The 15,218-nt window shown below is 42.7% G+C and overlaps 1 protein-coding gene across 9 annotated transcripts in view; it reads right to left on the minus strand.

Annotated features, from left to right (window-relative positions):
- Positions 1–14,034, minus strand: part of EP400 (E1A binding protein p400) — a 111,505-nt gene extending 97,471 nt beyond the window's left edge. For 2 of the 9 annotated variants that reach the window (XM_083150067.1, XM_083150087.1), the window contains exons 1-3: positions 13,791–14,034; positions 3,277–4,641; positions 1,281–1,391 (exon numbers count right to left, since the gene is read on the minus strand). In XM_083150067.1, coding sequence (XP_083006193.1) covers positions 1,281–1,391; positions 3,277–4,599 — 1,434 coding nt within the window. In that variant the 5' untranslated portion in view covers positions 4,600–4,641; positions 13,791–14,034. The remainder of the gene's footprint in view (positions 1–1,280; positions 1,392–3,276; positions 4,642–13,790) is intronic. The other 7 variants (XM_083150070.1, XM_083150060.1, XM_083150081.1 and 4 more) reach the window with 5 other exon arrangements.
- Positions 14,035–15,218: the final 1,184 nt, after the last annotated feature.

The following is a 15,218-nucleotide window of genomic DNA, read 5'->3' on the forward strand; positions in this document are numbered from 1 at the left end:
GCTAAGACTTGGAGTACAGATAACCAATTTAATTACACGTGTGCTAAGTAAGTAACATTTACTGTCACTTGGGCCTAACAGTGTGGGTACTTCATATTGTACATTTTACAAGATACATTTAAAAGGAAAAGTTACTTCATCCCTTTATCTTACTCCAACCTTTTGAATGTCAAATTTTTCCACCCAATTTGGTAAACTGAATAAGAATTTATATTGCTAATTTAAACGGTTCAACCATATAAGGAGCTCCCAAAAATATGGGCAGTATAGCAGCTGATTCTACCTCACAAACTGCAGGAGCATTGGTGGCAGATACAAAGGATAAAAGGGGCCATAAATATATATGTTTAGCAAAGGACATTTATTTCTTGATGACGTTACTGATTCTGCAGATGGATTCGAGAAAAAATCGTATAACTTAAAAACAAAATATCGCATAAACATTCAAGTTTAAAAAAAAAAAAATTGCATAATTTACACACCTTGTGCATGGTTTCTTTATGGTCAAATGTAATAAATTACTCCCTAGTGAAATGAATTTCATTCAAAATACCCCCGATTGTTGAACTTATGAAATAAGGATCATCACACGATGACCACGCGGTCTTAGACGTGTTTCTTTTGGCCATTACGAAGACATTTTATGGACTAAAGTAAAAATGTGAAAATAGTGCGTAAAAAATAGTACACTGGTCATTTGGTGTCTTTTTGTTGGCAATAGTGCCTAAAGACTACACAGACTTCATTCTGATGAGAACAAAATGGTCCATGCTATTGTCTGCATACGGAGTTGAAAGAAATCTATGAGCGAATGAAAGCTTTGTGTCTTACAATTGTACTTGTAAAAATATATAGAAATAAAAGCAAATGCTTCACGAGAAAAATGGAAAAATCAAAACTAAAGAGAAGACAAATACAAGAATCACACAAGCTTCTACTTGTGAAATTGGCACAAAAATGGAGCTCATGCATTTCAATGGTTTGGAAAATTTTACTTGGGCCCTTTCACCCCTGAGTTTGGCAGCAGTGGTGGAATGCAGGATTTCGAATGTTAGCAGATCATTTAGAGTGTCACCCCACCATATATCAGTATGAGAAAACTCCAAAACTCTTGTACATATTGCTCTCGGGGTGAAGGAGTTGTATGAGAAAACAATGGCCTTTAAAATATGGAAATGCAGATAGAATACAGTATCTGCTCACAAAAAAAAAACTGGAATGGATGGGAAAAAAAAGTAAATCTGAGATGAGGCCACACTGTAGAACCATCAAAAAGGTACCTGAAATGGCTGCTGCTGTGATGAAAAAGCAGCAGAAACATTGGGAGGAAGCTGGGTTGCTATAGCAACAGGAGTACCAGTCTGCCCATCTTTTCCTGTCACAATCTTTACCTGAGAGGAAATATTTCAAGAAGAGGGAAAATCATTTTCGTTTGGATGTTTGTTTCTCACCCATATTAAAATGGATTCAAATAATCATACAAAAAAACAAATTTATACTGATTTTTTTCATGTTCTTTTGATTCTGAAATAATTTTGCATGCTCAAAAGAGCTGTAGGTTATTTTTCTATTATAATTGCTGTGCATTAAATTGCCAATGTATAGGTTCCAATAGCTGATAACAAGTGGTCCAATTTATGCTGGAATTAAGAGTAACTGCTTAGTCACCGTTTCACCTCTAAATGAAGGCAAAGTGGCATGACAGACAGGTGTCACTCAAAGGAGCACTTAGTAAGCAATGGATGCTGGAGCAAGTAGTTGACCACACAACCCTTGGGAAAGGGAAAACTCCCAGGGGTGGGTCGAGGAGCACTGCAATAGCAAGAAGTGGGTAAACAATAGAAAAAAAGAAAGAAAGACAAGAAAGAAAGAAATAAACAAGTAAAGCAGAAATGGTTTATTATATATTGCTGACTGCACTGCACAAAATAGCACATTGCCTGCTTAACTCAAACATGATTGGCTTGCTTAATATGATAGAAAGTAAAATATACATCCTTAGCTCCCTTTATAAGATAGTCTCTAGATCAGGCATATTAAGTAATTTATGCCCAAGCCCGAATATCACTAAAACCTGCACTGTTAGGGGGGTATTCAATCTATGTCGCTATTTATGCCGGTGGAAATATTCAATGCTGCCATATCCGACAGCATTGAATGCTTTTAGATTAGGCTTTTTTTAAAGTGGAATCTGACTTGTCAGAAATGGACGCTAATTGTCGAATTCAAGACAGATGCTGACAATTTAGCAGCTGTTTTTTTTACAAAACGCAGCTGTTTCCGACAATTGACAGTCGGAACATTGAATACCGACTGTCCACTTACAGTCAGAACTGGACAAAAATGGCCTTAAATCCGACTGCGGGGAATGTCCCGACAGTCGGATTCAGGACTGAATACCCCCCTCAACGTGCCTTGAGGATCAAGGTTGAGAATGCCTGCTCTAGATCATGGATCAGTATCATATACCAAGTGTACCCTTTGGAATAACAAGAATTTACTGACCCCCACCCAAAAAAATAAAAAAAGTTGGAGCTGGTGCTTTTCTTTCTTACAATCTTCACCAAAACATGTAAACAAAATACATTGAATCCTAACTATCTACAGTGGTTCAAATCATTCAATAACAACTATCCACCAAAGTTCTCATCTACTCTGCTAACTAGATAAATGCACATTGTTGCTAGATGCCCCAAAAGCAACACAACAAATAAACACAACACAATGAAAAATATTCTATTTCCAAGGGAGATCTGCTTCTTATCAGCAAGTGCTTTGAGAGAGAAGGGGATGTCCCTTAAATATCTCCCATGGGAACATTAGTAAGCACCACTAATAGATACATTTATCCTATTTATAACACATCACATTCAGCACAAGATGTCCTAAGAGGACTTTTTTCACTTTGTCATGTGTCATTTAAACACGACAATAGTTTCTACATGGCAGCCTAGTTGCGTGCAACTTACAACACTAAATTTACAACACAACATAGTTTTGTCCTGGTGCACGTTCTAGCTGTAATTTACACATATGATTAGGAATCCTTCGTATCCCTTAAATTGTATGTATCCTTCACAAAATCTTAGATATCACCTTTTGTGAAAGATGACATTTTAAACATACTACTTTACTTTTATTTTTTTAGCCATAATGCACTTAAAGACGGAATTATCAAAAATCTTTTATAAAAGAAAATGTGCTTCTCACATTGGCCTATAAGGTATAGTAGGTCTAACTTAATGTTTACATAATGGAACAAAAATCTGATGTTACCTCATCGTTAATAACCTCCGATTGCTCTTCGTCTTCTTCTTCTTCCAGATCCAAGTCATTTTGCCTAAGGTAACCATGGAGGCCCATTGAAGGTTTCTTTTTGAAGGCCAAGAAATCCATCATGTTTCCCTGAAAGTGTTGTAGGAAGAACAACTCAATCAGGTAGTCTTTGAAGTTTTCCTTTAACAACTTCATATGTTTGTGGTGATGCTCCATGCATTGTTTTCTCATCTGAGCATCTTCAGCAGTTGCAGGAGGAATCTCTTCTAGCTTTTTACTTTGTTTCCTCACAGTGCTTACTGTTGGCGCAAGAGGAAGACTAGAGAGTCCCTGGGGGCCTGGGCCCCGGGATGGACTTGTTGGTGTAGGTGGTGATGTTATGCCAAAAGTTGAAGTTCCAGTTACACCAGCTATCATTCCCCCAGCTGTCCTATCGAAGCTAATGGTCCTGCCCATCTGTTGACTATGAAGCACCTGCTGTTGTTGGATGAGCTGTCCTTGTATAATACTACTTATCTGTGGGGGCAGGTTAGTTGTCGTTATGTGGCTCGGTGTAGTCAATGTCTGCATATTTGTTCCACCTGTCACAGGACTCTGAGGTCCAAGGTGATGTATAGTGCCTCCGGTTTGAGAATGAGGCTGTGACAGTCTGCGCTCTCTCATGCTAGCCTGCGCCGCTCCTGATGGAAGTTGTACTTGTGCTGTGGCTCCCTGTGTAATTTGGGCAAGACCAGAACCCTCTTGAAAAACAAAATGTCCACCATTTGATGGGCTCAAACTTATCTGTCTCACAAGCACACTGGCATCCACAAATCCACGTGTGGGGCTCTGGCTGCACATTCCCAAGCTAGCTCCAGCAGTTCCTGCTCTGACACCCTGTAATGCTTGGATTGGCATAGCAGTGGGTTGTGTGGGGCTCTGTGTCTGGACCTGCTGAGACATTGGAGAAGTCACCTGGATATAAGATGGAGAGCCATGTTCGAACCTCCTTGGCTGGGAACTGAACTGAAAACCAGGAGAAGCTGGGTTAGGAATTGGCAGGGGGGTCAGAGTTATCTGCTGATTACCTGCTACCACTTGCCCCACATTTTGTAGGGTTATATTCACATTTTGACCTGCAACCGGATTCCGGCTCATTATCAATTGTTGTATTTGGTAACTAGGTGACTGGGGTCCAGGTGAACTAACTGCTGGAGCAAATGTAGGAGCAGGAGATTGAGGCAAACTGGTCTGCATGGATGCTTCCTCTCCCTCATTGCCAGTAAAGGATCTGGACCTCTGAAGCTGCCGTGGAGTACTTGGTGGCCCATTTCCATGATGCATTGTTGTAATTTTCTTTTTAATCCCCTAGATAACAAAGCATTGCTGAAAACAAAAAGACAAAGAAAAAAAAAAGATATAGATCATCTTACTTCATATAAATGACACATACAGCTTTAACATAAGCATTCACTCTGTAAAGAGATAAATATTCTGAATAGGTTAAGCATATGTTGAAAAAAGGTAACATTTGTGGACCTCTGGGCCTTACGGTGCCCATACACAGAGCGTTTTGACCGTGGGACGCTCCCGCGCATAGCACAAAATGTATGTGCAACCTGTACTTTTTGTACTAGATCACATCGCATCTAGGGGATGATTCTGGTTGGTTTGCAAAAGCAAACTGCTTCTTTAATGGACAAATCCATGTGCACTGCAGGTGGTGCTGATGTAACACGTGCAGAGAGATTTAGATTTGGGTGGGGTGTGTTCAAACTGAAATCTAAATCACAGTGAAAAAATAAAGCAGCCAGTACTTGCTCTGCACAGAAACAAAATAACTCACACAAATGTAACTCTCTATACATGTTACATCAGTACCACCTACAGTGCACATGGTTTTGTCCATTAAAGAAGGAGTTTGCTTTTGCAAACAATCTGAATCACCCCCATAATACAAAAAGCACGCTGCTGTAGCATATCCAAGGTCGTAACTACCATAGGTGCAAGGGGTGCAGCTGCTATGGGGCCCAGAGCTGAAGGGGGCCCATCTTTGCTGTCTCAGTAATATGCTTTACATACATTTATCACCATCAGTTGCTACTGTAGATGCAATGCAATCCAGAATAGGAAGTACAGAGCACATTGCTCCGTGTATCGGCACCTTTAGTGACACGTTAGCCAATTTCAGATGTTTGGAAACTGGCTTATCAGAACGTTGGCAAAATTTCCAGAAAATCACCAGAAATCCAACAATTTCAAATGCCACTGCAATTGTTTCATATTACAAATCCAAAAGGAGGTGATTCATGACCATTCAGAACAGGGCAAATTCGGTCCCGTTACAATAGGGGGTGGTCTGCTCATGCGCAAGCGCGTATTTTCACATGTGCAGACCCCGGCAACGAATGGCTTTGGTGCGTTACACATTCGCCAGGCCATTTGTTGTAGAGGGACAGGGGCGGACATTGGCAGGGACAGGGCTAGCCCATGGGAATGCAGGTGTCACAGGACATCAGCTGCCCTGTCTTAGGCCTAGCACTCATAAATAAAAGCCCAACTTTTATTTGCAAAGGCAGGAGAAATCATACGATGGTTGGTAAGCAGCGAATGACAGTTGCTTACTGAGCGGTATTGAATCACCAGCAAAATGAAGAATCTAATAATTGTCAAATACCAAAATCAAGGAAAAATAGAGAAGACAGTGACAGGCAAGACAGCTGCTATATAAATAGATAATAATAATAATAATAATAATAATAATAATAATAATATGTGGTCGTCTAGGTAGGAAATTATTTGAACAAACCTGGTAATGTAGATTCCCTATCATAATGCAACAATCACAACAGCTGAGTATGATACTGATTGGAAAGATGTAGACATCCAGTGCCACAAAATGATTTTTCTAGCTGTCACTATGACTGCAAGGATGGTTTCTCACAAAGCCTAGGAATGACATTATGTGCATGAAAACACTAAGGGGCACATTTATTAAGAATGGTGAAGTGATACATTTGCAACAATGTCAGTTAGGAGCCACAAATGCCAGTTATGAGCCAACTGTCTGGTGCGTTATCACCGCTCACTTTATCATTTCATCATTTATCATTTCATCGGGCTTAATAAATCTTCACCTATAAGGTTCAAGCATTCCCCGTACCTTTAACAAATAAGCTTGTTACCAATTTTTTTAATAACAATTCTCAAAATGATGAATCAAATTAGTTGTGCAGCTATAGCATTTTGGGCACATACAGAACTACTATATTGTATAATATAGGCCCTACTGATCACTTTAATGTGCACTTCTTGAGGTTCAGGGGCAAACACAGGATTTTCAGAAGGGGGTTTCCAGAGAGGGGCGGAGCAAAGCACGGAGATGGACACTTAGGTGACCCAGTATATTCCGGTCAGTTAAAGTATTATAGATAGACCAAATGTATATAAATAATAATAATAATTATATATATATATATATATATATATATATATATATATATATATATATATATATATATATATATATATATACATACATACATACATAACAGCAGTGTAGACCCCTGAGCATAGCAATGTATTGGGGCCCCTACCGATCCTCCAGCGGTAGGGGTGGGGGGTACTATGAGCGGAAGCTTTGATGTCCCGCGTGTGGTAGGGGGTATTATATCAACTGCTCAGCATGTAGGGCCTGGATCAGTAATTTTCACGAATTACTCCTTTACTGCACAGATGGGGTGGGAGAAGGGGGCATTTGGCTGAATGAAGGGGCCCTGATACATAACTTCCAGGGAGGTAGAGGATGTTTAATACGCAGAGGAGGGGTGTATAGTGGAAAGGGCTTCCTCTTTCATAATTTTCTGGTGGGAGGACAGCTTGCTTGACTACAGATATCTCCAGTTCCCAGAACTAGATTTCTTAGCTTTTAATGGAATTAAAAACTAGAGAATCCCAACTACCAAATGGTATTGGGGACTAGGAGATCAGAGTTCAGGAGGCAGAGCAATCCGCCAACGAGTATATAAAACTACATACCAGGTGTGTGGAGCTGGAGCAGTAACCAGCTCCTGGAAGGCTGATATCTCTGGTTCTGGGCACAGTAGAGACAAACTACTAGTGTGCCTCAAAGGGGGAGAGTCCCAGCTTTTGGAATATACTCTCAGAAAAACTCTAAGTCAGACAGAAACTGAAATATCTGACTGGGAAGAGCAATTAACAGGCTTGGATGGGGACCACTGCTTTGAAGTCAGATATCTCCGGTTCCCCAGGGCCGATTTTTAAAATTCTTGTACCCAGTCTAGTGCCCATAGATTTCAGGGGGGGGGGGGGGGGGTTCTGGGTACTCAGAAACCCTCCCTGCATGTGCTACTGAAGTTCCATGACTGCAAACTTTCCTTATCACTAGTGAGCGTTCCGCTTCTCAAATTTTACAACCATCTGGGTGAGCGAGGGACGCATGCTCTTATAAATATTGCCCAATACAAAGGAAAGGAAAGATGAATTTGATAACAAAGCAGAAGATATTGCACCAGATATGGGGTCTAAGGTATAAATAAAGGTGTATATGTGTAAGATCAAAACACTCTTGTAATGTCTGACATTTACAGACGCCGCTCCCAGGATCAAAAACATCAGATATAGTTCAGATTCACTTTTCCTTCAATTGTAGGTATGTATGGTATATGGTCGTTCGGTCAACACTACATTAGGTCAACCACTAAAGGTCGACAGGCCTTAGGTCGACACATGAGCATTAGGTTGCCATTGGGAAGGTCGACAGTCAAAAGGTCGACATGGGTTTTTCACTTTTTTGCCCCGAATGTCGACATGGGCACCACGTTGGTGCACAGATACAGTGCCCATGTCGACTATGTCCACATTCAGACCAAAAAAAGTGAAAAACCCATGTCAACCTTTTGCTCGGTCGACCGAATGCCTCTGTCGACCTTTTGACCCCGTCGACCTAAGGCCTTTCGACCCAAAAATCAATATTTATAGTTATACAATGCTAGGGGAAGCAAGGTAGTTTCATTAAAAAAGTATATCATTTGTTTGTATAGGATTTCTGGTCGGTATACTATATTTATCGCCCACAAAATGAGGTATGTGTCACAGAACTTTATATTATGATAAAAGTATAATAGGACGTTAGCTTTTAGGGTGTTAAGAGATGTAATTAGTGGGTGAACAAATGAATGCATTATTAGTATTGGCTTACAAGACAGGTATGTTAAGTAAAAACAAGATTACAAGAACTTCCTAAATCTGGGATACATAAGCCTCCATCTTTGTGGACCAATCTTCATTAACTTGTGTCACCCTAGGTATCTTATATTGCTATATAAATTAAATAAAAGACAAGTCTTAAGCCTTGTAGGCATCCTCTGGATTTCATATGAAAGTTGTGAGAAAACTACCCACTGGAATTCTACCCAAGAGAGATAGGAAGGAATCTATGATACAGAAACTTAGCTATAGACACAAGAAAGCGATGTAATGGGGCCTAAACAGGGCGACAGGAGCAGTGTACTGAGTGATCTAGTTAAGCACAGATCGCTCAACACACAGTGATGCACCAGCAATGTGTGCTGAGCGATCTGTCACTGCCCGTGTTCTTAATAGAGAGAACATGAGCGAAGGCTAAATTTATGATACATGCTCATTCATCTACCAGCAATAGCAACACGCGGGGCCGTGCATCACTATGGGCTTATTATCGCTGTGTGTGTGGGCCCCATGAGATTAGCTGAACTGAAGAATAAAAGTTTACAAGGGATATGAACTTCTGGGGTGGGTTTTTGTGACAATGTGCCACACAGAAGCGCTGATAATATCAGTATTTTAAAACCTTTTCTAGAAGGGAGGATTTAAACTGGGTTTAGATTGCTGCCCCCTATATTCAGAGGTTTTTGTGGTCCTCTGGTGGAAAGCTTTTGGGGGTGGAAGATTGGTGAAACCACCAACTTCTGTTTATAGGAGGCGCAGCTACACCCAGAGCAATAAACACAATTAATATTTAATCAAAATACAAATTTATTTTCCATAAGCATAAAAAACAATTATTCGAAGTGCACTTCTTAATAAAATAGACAGACAGGACAGACTACATATAACATATAACTAGAATCATTATGAGGCTGTATTATTAACTAATGAGGCTTTGGTAATTTAGGCTTTTCAGATATATATGAGGCAATGGATATAGTTACCAGTCCCGCATTTCAGAGAATCAATCTCATCTGTGACCATATGCTGTGGTTTTTGGAAATATTTTTCCCTGGTGTGCTTTTGGCAGTCTTCTCTTTGTGGGGTATAAGTGCCCCCTTTCTGTCTGTCCTGTCTGTCTATTTTATTAAGAAGTGCACTTCGATTAATTGTTTTTTATGCTTATGGAAAATAAATTTGTATTTTGATTAAATATTAATTGTGTTTATTGCTCTGGGTGTAGCTGCGCCTCCTATAAACAGAAGTTGGTGGTTTCACCAATCTTCCACCCCCAAAAGGATATGAACTTCATTTAACTCTTCATGCCGTTATTAGAATCCTGAGGACATAAATCAGCTTCTATATTGCAAAATAGTTTGGGCAGCCTGCTGCACTTGTCAACTCCATGTCAACCCAATTAACTAAATCAATTGTGATATTCTAATGAGAATATAAATTTGTAGACATAATTGCAGATTTTATATATTTTTACTATCATTATACATTATTAAATTATTTAACTTATAAAATAGCATAACTTGACACAAGCTCATTTGCTCATATATCACTAATCGACCATATCGCAGAGTGTACCGTTTTCTCAGCGACTAGCGGATTTCACCTGACAAGACAACACTGAAAAGTGAAAACTGCAGGAGCACGTGCCTGCAACCAGCGATATCACGGGCGATATGGAACCTCAGCAACCATTAAGCCAGCAATTCTGGCTAATATCGCCCCATGTGTACAGGGCTTTACACCCATTTTCCTGTACCAGCCCAGGCTGAGAGGTCCAGGGCTAGTTAATGTTTTTTTTTTTATTATTCTTGGTTTGTTTTTTAACCCTTTAATTGCATTTGATCTGCGCATGATTCTGTTTGGACAGCTGTTGTTTTTTCATTTGCTTTACCAACACTGTTGCTAATGCTATTTTTCAAGATGGATGATTTACAACTAAGTAGCATGTAAACAACACAAGAGTAACCTTAAATTACTTTGGACTCAGATATTTGGTTACAAATCTGTTTAGCAAACAAGCTCAAATCCACTAGATGGAGCTATTGCATTTTTCCATTCTCCATTATTTTGGAAATGACATACTGTTTGAAGAAACAGCATCTACCGTGTTTCCCCGATAATAAGACACTGTCTTATTTTTTTTTTCGCTCAAAAAAGACCATAGGTCTTATTTTCGGGGGAGGGCTTATTTTAATAGACCTCGACAGCCCCACTGCTCCTTTAAAAATATGCCCCACTGCTCCTTTAAAAAAACGCCCCAGTCCACAATTCCCATCCCAGTCAACCAATCTTCCACATGCCCCCACCTGCCCCACCTGTTTGTGTTTGTTTACCGGATCTCAGCCCCGCCGGCGCTGTGTGCACTGATCAGCAGCCGCGTGATGTGCGCGGCGTGACGTCACACCGCGCCTACCGCAATGCATCCCTGGGAACGGGAGCCGCGGTATTACTGAACAGGCGAGGTGAGCGGAGGTGAGCGGGGGTGAGCGGGGCTGAGCGGGGCTGAGCGGGGCTGAGCGGGGCTACACTTTGACAAATGCAAAAAAATACATGGGAAATTTCATAGGTCTTAATTTCGGGGGAGGGCTTATTTTGGACAAATGATCCAAATCTGGGGTAGGGCTTATTATCGGGGTAGGGCTTATTATCGGGGAAACACGGTATCATTTCAATGCTTGCAACCCTATCTTTTATTTAAGCTCAAAGGCTGATATGTTACCATTTATTTTATCCTTCAGTTTGTCAATTCACCTTATTTATTACCAAATACAATGCATGAATAAACAGTTCAACAATCATTAAGTGCTTCCAAACTGCAAAGGTAATAACAATTGCTAAAGCTTAATCAAGCTGATTTTTCTCATTGTTTTGTTTAGAATGTTAAACCTTAGAATCTGGCAGTTATCAGCACCTGAACTCCCTCTATGATAGCAAGTAATCTCTGGCAGTATGCCAGAGTCTACTGTGCATGCGCAGGTCTCCGGGAACATGGCGCGCTTTGATAACGGAGTCATATCCAGTGCGTATGCACAAATCACTCAGAAATTGTTGCAGCTGCCATTTTTCAAGTGATTTGTATATCCGTTGCCCAAATGCCGCCACAGGACTCTGGAGAGGTAACTATGATGCATGGATGTATGGATGTATTGTGCACCACCACCACCACCACCCCCCTGGACCCATGTGCACCATGCACCCATTATAGAAATGCCTAAGAGTATTATAACATCCATAGTAAATATTGTCCAGGGAAATTGGGACTAGTGGTTTCCTTTATAACTATAAACAAGGGGTATGCAATATGTTTCTGAATGTGCAGTGCATAGGTAGACAGTGACACAATGGCAGGTATTCAATGCCGGTGCGAGTGGCCGGCGACGGGGTTAAACTGCGAGGATCACAGAAAACCAGTGATCCTCGCAGTTTAACCCCCGCGCACTATGCAACGTTCCGGGGGAATCCTCGCTGTCACAGAACTGCGAGGATTCCCCTAAACTGCGAGAGCCGAGGCTAGTGCAGCAAACTCGCTCTAATTAGCCTCGATTCTCGCAGTTTTTGGAGGCACATTCGCAAATTCCCCCTCGCTCAAAAAACAGAGCGAGGGGGAATTTGAGAATGAGGGGGGTCAGTTGAATACTGACAGGGTGAGCGGTGACTGCGAGCAAAAAGTCCTGCTCGCAGTCACCGCTCGCCCACGGCATTGAATATATGCAGTGTGACCATAATCTGTAAGGGTCTGGTGACACCAAACAATGCATGCCTCAAGTGCTAGAAGCCATTTCAAGGCACTGCCCAAAAGCTTTTGGTGTCCTTCTCCATCACAACACTGCTCCAAGCCCAGAAGTCCAGAAAAGTCTAGGCCAGGGCCATGAACGCATCCATGAGCTTGGTCATCGTGTTCCCACAAATCAAGCACAAGGTACATACGTACTTATAAGTCACCAAAAACTGCAGTGGTAACCTTAATCCAGCATGTAGACGACATATCTGCTTCAGACTGGTCGAAATGCTTCACCAAATGCTTTGTGTAACTTTATTTGTAAATATAATATTTTTTATGCATCCACCGCATAGTGTGATATGTTCCTACCCACATTGAATGTTTAATAATGTTTTCTATTAAGATTGTATGACTATCATTTATTTACATTTGAAGCATAACATTGAAGAAATTACTTTCAGGAAGTTAGGGTTTCAGACTTGCAAATGGATTAATATATTTGGCCCCTCTTGAGAACAGAAGTAAAACATAAAAAACAACAGAGCCAGATAGTGAACATTGGTACCCAATTTAAAGGGGTATTCAGTCACTAGGTCAATAGTCGTATAGTCGACATGCATTAGATCGCTCAGGTCGACAGGCGTATGCGTACCTGGCATGTACACACATGACTTCACGTCGTGCGCGTGCCCAAATGCCAGGGCCAATTCAGTGGCCCAGTCCGTCCCTGGTTGCAGTTAATAAAGGCAAATGACAGGGAAATTATTTGGAGCAAGAATATATGAAGACATGCCAAGCCGAATATGTTGGACAGTAATATAGGGCATAGGACAGGCTGATATCAGGGGCAGTTATATAGCGGGATGTGGTCTATTATCAGTGGCAAGTATGCTGTATATTGGACATGGGAGGCAGTAGTATAGGGAGCTGTGACATGGGAGGCAGTAGTATAGGGAGCTGTGACAAGGGAGGCAGTAGTATAGGGAGCTGTGACAGGCTGCTATTTGGAATAGTAATATAGGGGGATGAATCAGGGGTAATAATACAGGGGGGTGAATGTCAGTCTGGTATTAAGAGTACACTGATATAGTGATAGCAATGCAGGGGGATATGACAGGTGACAGCAGACAGATGACAGCGGGTCACAGCACCACCGGCAGCAGCGGGCAGGGGCATCCCAGCATTAGGTGCATTACAGTGAGCGGGAGCATCACTGGCGGCGACGGACAGCCTGTGTGGCGCAGCGGCAGATATGCGGGGCAGGCGGTGGCAGTAATAACAGTGGCGAGTCGGGACAGTATAACGGGACAGGTGTCAGCCAGCACAGGAACAGGGCACCCAGACCCCGGGGACCGGGGGAATACACCGGGAGGCGGGATAGCATCCTCCATCACCTCGCAGTTGACAGCTACGCTGCTCGGGCACTGACAGCACGGGTGCCGGGCCGGGAGGGGGCGGTGCAGGCCCGCAATAACGTGAAAGGACAGGCCTAGCTGCAGAGCCAGCTCCGTACCACAGACAGCGGGCAAACATAGGGACGTTATGCCGCCGTCACGTCCCAAAGGCCCGTTCCCTTCTCCGCACTCACCTGTCTCCCCCATCAGTGTCAGCCGGGAGCCGTTCTCTGACAACAGCCGCTGTACGGATACCCTGATAGGCCAGACAGGCCGGAGTCAGTGCGCATGCGCAGAATTACCCCAACCAGACAAAGGCAGACGCCTAGCTCGGGCCGGTCAGGGTACCTGCTGCTGCTAGCAGCCAATGTCTGGCAAGTCGGGGGGCACCTGCCAACAATATCTGATGGCACCGGGTCTCTCACACGCGCGCAGTACGTAGCGGCAGTCAGCGGTGTGTGTCAGAGCGGGGAGTGAGATGCTGGGCAGGGGGCCCCGTTGAAAGGATGAATGACAGCTCCACTGAATACTGCTGTAGACGTAGTATGCAACGTCTGACAGTCAAACTGATGTGGAACTACACTTAACAGCATGCCCTGGCTGCAACATTTTTGCCCTTAGATGGGGATAGACCAGGGTTGCCTACCTGACCCTCTCCATGAGGGAGAAAATGCTCTGTTCCTGGACTTCCCTGGTAATGTATGATTGCCAGCACCTGTGGGGAGCTAGTTAATTGATAAGAAAGGTGTTTTACCACAGGCGATGGCATTCATACATTACCAGGGAAGTCCAGGAACAGAGCATTTTCTCCCTGAAGGAGCAGGTCAGGTAGGCAGCCCTGGGATAGACATTAGAAGCCCACCATGAAATGATGGTTGGGTATCAGCCATCGAAAGCCCTTTTTGAGACTGGGGATGGGACCATCGCAAGACCATCAAATGTTTACCATTTAATGGGTGGCAAACAGTGGCATAACACTAGTGCCGCAGACCCTGTGGTGAGTAAGTGTGGGTGCCGGGGGTCTACAGGGGCTATTGTTACGCTGCCATCGCGTCTAGGGCCCAGGAGTCACGACCCGCAGATCTACTAGTCTGCGTCCCGGCACTCCCCCTGGCTCCTTATGAAAGATGTCCCTCACAAAATGGCCACCCTTTTACAGCAGACAATTTTCGAGGATGCTAGTGGAGGCAGCGGCATCCATAAAAATGGTCTGCTCTTCGGTGCAGCCCTTTTGTGAAGGACATTTTTCATAAGGAGCCAAGAGGAGCGCTGGGACCCAGACTATTAGATCTGCGGGTCCTGGCCACAGGCGCAAAACTTGTCATTACCCCACTGGTGACAAACATAGTAAACCCACTGTCATCACACCAAAATCATTGATAGTTGCAAACCATTACAATGGGATATCCAGCCTACTGTTGAGGCGTGCCATAACTGATTTGTGATGCCAAAGCAACTAGATTGCTGCACATTGCAATGCCTTGCCCTTCGCTAAAAGAAAATTCTAATTGACTGCAGAAAGACAATGGGACCCTGTGATCCTATTGTGGATGCTGGCTTCTGACATCAATAGAAACTAACCACTGTATAAGAACTATTCGATGGCAGCCATCACAAAGGTT

The sequence above is a fragment of the Crinia signifera genome, chromosome 1 (assembly GCF_055691185.1).
Source record: "Crinia signifera chromosome 1, ASM5569118v1, whole genome shotgun sequence".
In the NCBI taxonomy this organism is placed as follows: Eukaryota; Metazoa; Chordata; class Amphibia; order Anura; family Myobatrachidae; genus Crinia; species Crinia signifera.